The sequence below is a fragment of the Mus caroli genome, chromosome 18, assembly GCF_900094665.2.
Source record: "Mus caroli chromosome 18, CAROLI_EIJ_v1.1, whole genome shotgun sequence".
Classification (NCBI taxonomy): domain Eukaryota; kingdom Metazoa; phylum Chordata; class Mammalia; order Rodentia; family Muridae; genus Mus; species Mus caroli.
In genome coordinates this window covers 38953565-38964483 of record NC_034587.1, presented here as the reverse complement: position 1 = coordinate 38964483, position 10919 = coordinate 38953565, and the positions used below count along the sequence as shown (strand labels likewise).

The 10919-nt window shown below is 42.3% G+C and overlaps 1 protein-coding gene across 1 annotated transcript in view; it reads left to right on the top strand.

Annotated features, from left to right (window-relative positions):
* Prelid2 (PRELI domain containing 2) overlaps window positions 1–10919 on the top strand; it is a 73632-nt gene that overhangs the window by 31067 nt on the left and 31646 nt on the right. Inside the window, exon 5 of the mRNA XM_021150786.2 lies at window positions 7691–7796. Within this exon, the coding sequence (XP_021006445.1) occupies window positions 7691–7796 (106 nt within the window). The remainder of the gene's footprint in view (window positions 1–7690; window positions 7797–10919) is intronic.

Here is a 10919-nt window from a genome sequence, read left to right as displayed (position 1 = left end):
CATGGTGATAAAGGATGGGCTAGCCCGTGTTAGCTGCACCCACATGGTGATAAAGGATGGGCTAGCCCGTGTTAGCTGCACCCACATGGTGATAACTGCACTTTGGCTGAAGTTGGTTCTTGGTTTCACAGAACATATTCAGAATGTTTTACTTCTATAGAAATGGTAGTCATGGCTTTACTATTAATTTTATATGATTGGCAAAGTAACACATACCTAGTATATAAGATTTATAAACCCAGGAGAGGATAATAAGTAAGCAGCAGCCCTAATTCTAATGCTTACAGGTTTTTGTTAGCATTATATCTGTCAGTCTGTCTGTCTATCCTCTTTTGTTTCTTCTTTTAAAATTTATTTATTGTGTACAGGTATTTCATTTGCATGTTGTCTGTGCACCATGTATATGCATTGTCTGTCGGAGACAGGAGAGAGTATTACAACCTCTGGGACTGGAGTTACAGATGGGTTGTGAGCTGCCATGTAGGTGCTGGGACTCGAACCCACATTCACTGGAAGAGCAGTCAGTGCTCTTAACAGCTGAGCCATCTCTCCAGCTCCATTTTTTGTTTTCTTTTAAAAATTTGTGTGTGCATGTGTGGGTTTGTGCACGTGTGTGTGCCTGTGTATGTGTGTCTTAGGGGATGGTAGCTCACTAATGCTGGAGGATGTCCCTGGTTGTTCGGTGTCCTCATTTTCTGCCTCGTTTGGGAAAGGATCTCCTGTTTGCCACTTCCTACACTGCGGCAGCTGGCTCAAGAGCTTTAGGAAGTTTCCTGGGATTCTTCTGTCGTCACTTCCCATCCCGCCATACATGCTTTGGGATTACAGACATGATCTACTGCATCCAGCTTTCCATGGGTGCTGGGGATCGGAACTCAGGACCTCCCACTTGTGTAACTGTTTACCCAGTGAGCTGCCTCCTTGGACCTAATTTGTTCCCGTTTTTCTGTGAACACCAACCAGAAGAAAACAGCTGACATTAAACTATGATGCCTAACCAGCTGTGCTTTTCAGAGACATTTCAACAGACGCTCGTCCCGACAAGAGGCATTTGGGATCGTCTTGTGACACAAGGAGAAACTGCTCTGGTGCTTTGAGTCATTGAGAAAATGCACCATTTTCTTCTCCGACAGTCTTAAAATATAGCAGAGTGAACTCCCGTCTTCTGGATGGCAAGGACGTGACCCTCTTTACCGCCTGCTGCTCTTTGACTTGTGGATAAACCTTGAGCATGCTTTTCTGAGAATTCACTTCTCAAACTGGCAGAAAGAAACACTGGTTAGAATATGATCTAAGAGAGACTTTGATTAATCCCTAACCTACACTTGCTTGACGACTGAAGAGTTCATCTCCCGAAGAGCAGGGGCCTCTTCAGCTACTCATTTTTAAATATTAAAATCACTGTAAAAGTCTATAGCGACTAATCCTGAATAAAGACAGGAGAGATTAATGTCACTAGAATGTAGTTTTACGTGAACAAAGCACTTTAAGTGAGCTTAAGTCTAAGAGGCTGCTTAGACAGAGGTACATGTGTCCAGTTGGGTGGGATAACTCTGTGTGTGTGTGTGTGTGTGTGTGTGTGTGTGTGTGTGCATGCGTGTGTGTGTGTGAGCAGGAAGAGCAAGGTAGGAGGCAAGAGGGAAGAGGCCTAAAGTTGTAGTTTTTTTGCTGTGAGCTTGATCTAAATGTATGTACTGCTGTTAGATTCAAGGAAGAGTTTATGGGCTGGGACTGATTCTAAGTGATGGAGAAATTGTCTTCTTGCATAAGGCCCTGAATAATTAACACTGGGTAAAAACTAGAAAAGACAAGGTCATACTACCTATGTTGACTAAAACCATGTCTTGCTGAGTCCAGTGTTTCTCAGAATATTTTTTGTGTGTCTGCGTGCATGTATGTATACACACATATGTGTATACGTGTATAAGTAGATGCATGTGTATATGCACACAGGAACATAGGCACAGGAGACTTGGGTCCTTTCTTCTTTTTGTAAGATATAAACAGGTAAGGAGAATAGAGAAAATATTTTCTGTATTGAGTAGTCTGCTTGCGAAGAGTTTTAGCTAGTTCATTTAACAAATGTGGTCGCACTCATTGAGTGGAAGAATTGCCCTGCAAATGGGGCCTAAGGACTTGTCTACAGGCGTCAGTGGAGGCAGCAAAGGTCACTGGAGCTCTGACAGATGTTAATCTGTGTCATTTACTCTGCTGGGAAGTCTCTTTCCTTGGGATAGCATCTATCTCTGAAGCCTGAGGCTCCTTTCAGTCTGGTGTCTGCCTACCTTTTCACTTTTACCTCCCATACCATACAGTTCCTGGGACTCTCACGGGATTGATGAAGCCCATGCTATGTATGGGCATTTTCAGATAATGTGTGTGTGTGTGTGTGTGCATGTGCAAGGTAGGTTTTTGTTTGTTTGTTTGTTTGTTTGTTTGTGTTTTTGTCACCTTGACACAAGGTAGAGTCATCTGAGAGGAAACCACAGTTGAGAAGATGCCTCCATCAGACTGGACTGTAAGCAAGTGTATGAAGCGTTTTTTTGAATAATGATTGATGTTGTACTGTCTGCCCTGGGTGCTATAAGATAGAAGGCTGAACAAGCCAGTAAGCAGCATCCCTCCATGGTCTCTGCTTCAAGTTACTGCCTCCAGGTTGAGTTCTTGTTCTGCCTTCCTCAGTGATGGACTCTGATGTAGAAGTATAAGCCAAATACACTCTTTCTTCCCCATGCCACCTTTTGATAATGGTTTTATTACAGCAATAGAAAGCAGCCTAGGGATGTGGCTCCTCAGGTATTTTCTGAGGCTTCAGATTTGCGCCTGGGTCCTTGCGTGTTTTCTGTCTTAGAAAGCTTTGCCTCCATTGGCTGAGGCTGACACTCTTCTGCTTGCCCTTTTTTATTTCCTGCTAAAACAATGAGATCCTGGCAGAATCTCTAGTTCTCAGTATGGCGTGGGAAAGTAAAACCAAGTGGCTTAAGAGGTCTTAAAGTGAAGGGTGAGTCACAGTTAGCGGGTGCCTTAACTGAAAATGTTTCTTAGTATCACTGGCATTTTAAAAAAGGAATGTTTTGTTTTTGTAGAACCGATATTCAAGGTTTGTGTGTGGTATGTGTGTGTATGTTGTATGTGTGTGATGTGCATGTGTATGTGAATGTGCATGTGCGTGTGTGTGTGTGCATGTGCATGTGTGTGTGTATGTGGAGGCCAGAGGAAGACATTGGGTGTCTAGCTTAATTTCCTTGAGACAGGATCTCTCACTGAACCAGAAGCTAGGCTGACAGCCATCACGTCCCGCTGATCCTCTGTGTCCACCTGCCATAGCCCATGGAGGCTACAGGCAAGTGTGAGTTGTTACACACACACACACACACACACACACACACACACACACACACACAGAGTATATGAGTACACTGTAGCTGTCTTTGATGTACCAGAAGAGGGCATCAGATCTCATTACAAATGGTTGTGAGTCACCATGTGGTTGCTGGGAATTGAACTCAGGACTTTTGGAAGAACAGTCACTGCTCTTAACCACTGAGCCACTTCTCCAGCCCTATACATAGTGTTTTAATGTGGGAATTTGAAGTCTGCTCCTCATGCTTGCCAGGAAGCGCTCCTCTTATCCACTGAGTCCTTTCCATAGCTCTGCAATATTTTTATGTGTGTGATTGATTATATGCAATATGTAATGTAGATCATATAGTAATTGTAAAGTCAGTGGTTTCAACAAATGAATTAGGCCAGTTCAACGATAGCCCAAGTCTCTAGCGGGGATGCATACACTCAGCTTTTGTCTAGCTAAGGAATCTTATTTTCCTTTTCATTCATGGAAGGTAGTTTTGCTGAGTTCTTGGCTTATTTATTTATTTGTTTTTGTTGGTGTGCTGAATATATTAACCCAATTCTCTCTGGCCTACAAAGTTTCCGATGGGGAAAAAACAATCCACTGCCAGCCTCCCAGAAGCCCTCTGCATTCCACAGGTTACTTTTCTCTCGCTGCTTTCAATCGTCTTCCTGTGACCTTTCATACTGGATAACGCATCTGATGTAGATTTCTTTAGACACCTCCTAGTTGGAGTTTGTTGAGAATTAGAATTTTTATGCATATTTTTCTCTTTCAAAATCTGGGGGCATTTGGGGTCAGTGTTGCTTTGTATAATCTCTTTTCTCCACTTTCAATGATTTCTCCTTTAAGACTCCACAAGTGTGTAACATAATAGAATATGTAAGTGTAACATGGGCCCACCTGACACCATCCATAGATCTTCAAAGCCCTCACCAGGTCTCTTCATCTTTATATCTTCAACAGCCTGCCCTCAAGTCCCTTGCTACTGTTGCTTTCTCTCCTTTAAGTGGTTTATCTTTGTTGATATTCTCATCTTGTTCACGCTTCAATTTCCTGAATTTATTTAGTTGTTTGATTTTTTTTCCTAATTGAACATCTTAAAAATAATTAATTCAAGTTCATTGTCAGGTAATTTATTTACCGGTTTCTTTAGGGTGAGTTTCCAGACATCTATTTGGTTCTGTGACTGGGCCATTTTCTCATGGTGTGTGTGTGTGTGTGCCCACCCATAAGTCCTGTGATCTTTTAGAGAGATTTGGGTCTATGAAACAATAGTCACCTCTCCCATTTATCATGGGCTGGCTTTTTACAGAGGAACCTCACGAATCAGCCAGGCCAGAGAGTGTGCAGGCCTCTCAAACTTTTTTCTGAATATCTTCTCTGGAACTTTATGTGATTTCACAAATGCAGAAGAAGGCTCTGTTATTAGGAGCTGGCATTCTCTTGTTTCTGCCTGTGATCTGTTTAGGGTACTGTAGGTTCTTCAAGGCTGCACCTACCTGCTGTGTTGGCTTTTTTCCTCAGTGACCACCAAGCCTCCAACTATACTGCTTCTCTCCCCCCTTGAGTCATGTCCCCGGGCTATGCTTGCTGAAGCCAGTGTTGAAAGAACATTTATCTCTTTTCGATTTTGTGGGAGAAACAGGCCTTGTAGTTCCCCCCCTTTCTGCTTGCTTCAATAGTTGGGAGGAGCTATCAGTGGTTGGTGGCTAATTTAGACGGATTAAGGAACATGTAGGGCAACAGTGAGGCTCAGGGTTCAGTGTCTGTAATAACTTCTCCAGTCTGAATTAAGTTAAACTGGAGAAAATTCACACTGGATATGGGTGGCACTGACCCCTTGCACTGAGGTCCTGACTGGAGAAAAAAAGAGAAAAGAAGAAATTCGGCTGAGTGTCTTGGTTTTTTTTTTCCCCCTCTTGGTTCGTGAATCCACTGAGATGTAGATAAGCAGCCTCCCAATGGCATGGAGCAGAGCTGGCCAGGCAGCCAGACTTTCCCCTCCATGATGATTCATCCTATGAACCAGGGCCTGAAACACCTCTCCTCTCAGAATAGCATGATGCTGTGAGCCTGTAACTTAGCATTTGGGAGCTGGGGACAGGATGGTCAGGATGTCAAGGCCAGTCCCTAGCATGCAGACTTTGAGGGCAGCCTGAGTCACATGACACCCGGTCTCATCCCAAGTGACTGTCAATAGACAGTATAACCCTCTCCTTCCTGCACTTGCTTGCCACAGGCATTTTGTCACAGGTTTTTTCAGTAGAAAAGTGACTCCTACAGTAAGCAATGGCAAGCCACTTCTCCCTTTCTTTGGCACGCCTATTCTCCGTCCTACCCTCACTTGGCTGTATGCCACCTCCTAACTGGTTTCAGGAGGTCTCGCAAAGGTAATTTTTTTGTATATTTTTATTTAATCATTGTTTTCATGGGAGGATAAGAACTGGAGGCTTCCTGTTTGACTGTCTTATATCATTCCCATGTGTAATCCAAATCTCTGTTTTATAAGATGGGGATAATGGATATTACTAGAACTTTGGTAATTAAAGTGATAGAAATGCTAACACATCTGCCCCCTATCACTTCTGCAATAGGGATTCAATACCCATTGCAGACTCTGGCTTTGCAGTCTCTGCTTGTCTGTCTCTCTTTAGCAACGGTTGCTAGCATTTAGTAAATGCTTGGCACACGTCTGTCATTCTTCATATCTGTGTTATATGCATAAACACCTTTGTTATCACAGTTGTAAATAGGTAATGCTGGCATCTCATTTACATATGAGAAAATTGGTTATAGAAAGTAGATATTTTATTCAAGGTCAAGCAGCGTAAACTGGTCTCAAGGCTCAATTTTCAACAGGCATTGTACTTTTAACTACATTTATTGTCATGGAGAAAGTTTAAGTTAGTCGTATAATGAAAGGGGCTCTTGGTCCTGATTGCCGTGAAAATAAATGTATTGGATGCTGCTATGTACACTGAGCTATAGTCTCTTCGACTGCAAACTGAGTGATAGTTTCAGCCAGGTGTCCTGGTACCCTGCTTCTGTTCTAGTGGCAGGCAGAGGCAGGTGAGTCTGAGTTCAAGGCCAGCCTGGTCTACAGAGTTCCAGGACTGCCAGAATTGTGTAGTGAGAGTCTGTCTTGAGAAATACAGCACCCTTCCTCCAAAGAGTGATCACTTTTAAAAACTTTTTATTTTGAATTTTATACATGAATACAATGAATTTTAATCGTATCTACATCCTTCCCAACTCCTTGAGTCCCTCTTCCCTTTCAACTTCATATTCTCTTCATCTGTAATTGTAAATGCTCTCTCTCTCTCTCTCTTTCTCTCTCTCTCTCATCCAATTAATGTGGCCCATATACACATGAGTCTATGGCTGACCACTTAGGCATGGCCAACCTATCAGGGACTTGTCTGTGCAGAAAACTTGAGTCTTTCTCAGAAACTGTGGATTGCCTCTAGTTGGTAACTAGGGGTGACCCTTGTGAGCCCTTGTCGCATCCATGCTGGAATGCTGACCGGTGTCATCTTGTGCAGATTTTCTGCAGCCAGCCTTAGCTGTTGAGGGTCCATGGGTGTGGCATCTTCATCATATCCAAAAGATATCAGTAATTCCTGTTCTCTGGCTCTGATAATCTTTATGTCCCTCTTCTCAGATGTTTCAGGGGCCCTGCATAGATGATCCACTTATAGAAGGTAACTCCACAGGTACTTGGTTTCTGCACCTTGGTCAGTTGAGGTTCTTTGCAAATAGCGATCATCTGCTGCAAAAAAACCAACTTCCTCATTGAAAGATGAGAGTGGCACTGATCAATGGGCTTGAGACCCAAGTGTTTAGAAAGCAGCTGGAAACTCATCTGTTGAGCAAAACTGGTTGTGGTAGCTTCTGGAAGAGGCATTTTGCATGGTGAAACAAATATTCTTTAATTCAAATGATTGTTGTTTATACTGAATAAACTGTATATAGTCAGGTCAACCTCAAATAGAATATTTTGTTGTAACAAGTACTTTCTCAATTATTATGAATATTATTTTGTGTTAATTATAAATGCTAATTATGCTGCTGAAGGTTTCTATAATTTACATATCCAAATGCAAAGTGACATGAAAGATGAATTGTTTGACAATGACATGGAAAAACTGGGTTGTGTAGTATTTATGCCCATCACCTTTCCTTTTCCCTCTCCCACGCAAGTTGACTCTTCTTAACTAGTCTCCCTCCTAGGCTCATAGCTTGCTTTATTTTATGTACTTTATGCATATGCATATTTTATACAGATGAAAATTCATGGAGGTGAATTTTGTGTGTCTTTTTTTTTTTTTTTTCCAGGACAGAGTTCATTCAAACAGGCAGAATTTCAATCACGGGGGCTGGGTTTCTCAACTGTATTTTGGAAACTTTTGCTAGTACGTTCTTAAGACAAGGAGCCCAGAAGGTAAGCTTGTTTCTACTTTGAACTAATGTTCATTTTTAAGAAAACATGGAAGTTTCAGTTGGGTATTGACTAAGACATAGTAGAAGAGTGTCATGTACAGATATGATACAAATAGGGGGGTTAATGAGTAAACATGTACCCAGAATTTCTCTTAATAATTGCTATTTAAGTCAAGACGTTTCCTTTCTCCTGTGAGTCCAGGCTGAAAAGGTCTGAACATGTTCTAAGGAGCACTGTCTAGGGATGCTGAGCTTGCTAACATGTTCTTGGCCTAGCTGAGGGGTTTCCTGTCATGGATCCAGACTGGTTTAGCTTGGGCTGGAAGGGAGTAGCTGAAATCCTAGAAGGTCGGATGCCACTTTTACTCACTGAAACATTATTGTGCTTGTCTTCTACTAGAACACACTATGTGTGTTTGTTAAAAAAAAGAAAAAAAAAGAAAAGAAAGAAAGAAAAAAAATAACACTGCTATTCTCCTATTTGCAAAACTGCACCTCAAAGTAATGCCCCTGGTGAGAAAATTAATTTTAGCACTGTGTTGCTGACTGAGTTGACTCCTTGTTCATCTATTAAATCCCATATTAGAAAAGCCATAATAATAATTAAGTGTAATTGTTTTGCACATAAGTCTATTCATCAAAAAGAAGGGATCCCTTTTGGGAGAGATAATATTTAAAAGTTGAGTTGAGGCTTCTTATTAAATTGGCTGCATATAGACATATGAGAAAAAAAGTCCTTTCTGTAGTTTGTATGAAAGATGATAGGAGGCTGTTTGCATCCTGGGGGCTTAGGGCTGCTGCACCTGAGATAAATGCACGTCCCATTCACCTGAGTGACTTTGTATTTTACCTGTCTTCAGTCTGAACCTGCTAATACTTGTTAATCATGTCTTGATCCTCATTTTATTGGTAAAAGATGATTAAACAAGGATGTCCCATACAGTCCTTCCATCTCGCCTATCTTCTTTCTGCTTACGGGAGAGTCCCTGCCTTGTGCTAGGAACTGTGTTAAATGTGGGAAGTGGATTTATTCTGTCACAGGAGTAGTAAAAATTAGGCTCTAAACTCACATCCCGTGTTTCACTGGCAAGTATTCACTCCCCTCTGAAGCCCCAGGCAGATGTGGTGACGGCCTTACCTTCTCAGGACAATTAACTTCACATGGATCGTTGGGCTGGGGCAGACTTGTGTTGTGCCTTTGCTGCTTCTGTGTTATAGGATTCTTTGGTTGTCAGTGACAAAGCACACTTTAGGTTGGCCATTGGCATGGGACAAGGACACTGAGGTGGGAGCTTATGAATATCTTTGTAGGATTCGTTCTCCAACCCAGTCTGTCCCTGACTGTAGAGATGCTTGTGTGCTGCTGGACCTTTTTCTTGCAGCCTTGCTTTCTCTGTTTAGTGGGATGTGGGTCTCCACTGTCCAGGTGTTATGTTGAATAGGGTTCTAGCCAATGAAAAGACTGCCTGCATCTATCTATCTATCTATCTATCTATCTACCTATCTATCATCTATCCATCCATCTATCATCTATCTATATGTATCTATCTCTGTATCTATCATCTATGTCTATGTATCTATCATCTTTGTTCATTCATTCATTTGTTCCTTCCTCCTTCCTTCTTTCTTTCCTTCCTTTTCTTTTTGTTTCTGTTAGCAAAATGACTATCCATTTATTTCTTCTTTTTCTAATGTCTCTGGAAGAGGGCCTTGTTTGTAAGCAGACCAAACAGGACTAGGAGATCGAGTGACCTTCTTCTCTGCCATGACAGTGGGGATCAGGGCTGAGGTCTCTTCTCATAGAAAATATTCCCTAAGCATTTTTGTTTTTAGTATGTCCTCATGATAGACTCTACCCTAATGGGAAAGCAAGAGAGGGAGAGGGAGAGGGAGAGGGAGAAGAATAAGAAAGCACATTCTGTTCCTATCTCCCTTTCTCTCCCTCTCTTCACCTTCCATCTCCCACTTCCACCTCCTGTATGCTATGCATGCCAGAAGAGGACATTAGATGCCTTACTTTGTCTCTCATTGAACCTTAAGCTAGCCTGGTGGTCAGTAAGACCCAGCCATCCTCCTGTCTTCCACTCACCTATTGAGTTTGTGTTACAGGTGTGTGTGCCCAACCTTTTTTGTGGGTGCTGGTATTTGAACTAGCTCCTCATGCTTGCACAGAGAATGTTGTTACCCACCGAACCATCTCTTCAGACCCAGCTTTATTAATCTTGATACCTCCATAACCTCTGATACTTGGGCAGTGCCTGCATCGTGCATGTGCAAATGAATAGACCGGAAATGGAATGCACAGTGAGGTGCCTTGTTAGCCTCTCATGAATATTCACTGGAACAAAACCAACAATACCAAGTGACTCTAATGTTTTAACCCAAGGAACCCTTTATTTTTTATTACGTTCAGAAGTAAGAGAATATATCCAACCCCGCCAGCTTCTCTAAGTTTGCCTTTCGAAGAGGCTAAGTTTAATTAGCTTTTCCGTTTTAGAAGGCATCCATGCTTAAGTGTCTTTTATCTCTTGCTCACATGCTGATGTTCCTAGGGCCAGCCCGCCTTTCTGGTAAACTTCAGAGCCTCTGCAGCGGGAGCGCTTGTACATTGGTGGTGGCGGTGCACCCTCCCATTGCTATGTGACCCAGCAGAAGTCCCTTTGCCCATTTGTTTATCTGCCAAAGAGGGACTTTTATGTATTCCTAGAAATACGAGTATAAAATGTGAGGGTTTTTTAAATCAAAGCACACGGGTCACGTATAAGCACATGGTCTCTTTGTTTTTAAGGATGAAAAGCATTGAAATCACATGTGTCTCTGTCATGCTCTCTTCTTATCACGCGTCCCTCTCCCACTGCATGATAGTGCACAGTACGAGATTTGAAATCTTTTCCCACTCCATAAGCATCTTTTGATGACCATCATGTGCTGGGCATTGGATAGAGTGCTGGAGATACATTGAAGTGAGATACATTTACATGATGGAAACTGTGCCTTGTGCGGTTTTATTTTGGGGGCTTGTCACTGAGGGTGAAAAGTATGGCAAACAGTGACCAAATAGCTGCTAGTGTTAGGAATGGGTGGTGCCCAGCTTGGTGTCAGTGCTCAGTACTCTTGAGTCCAA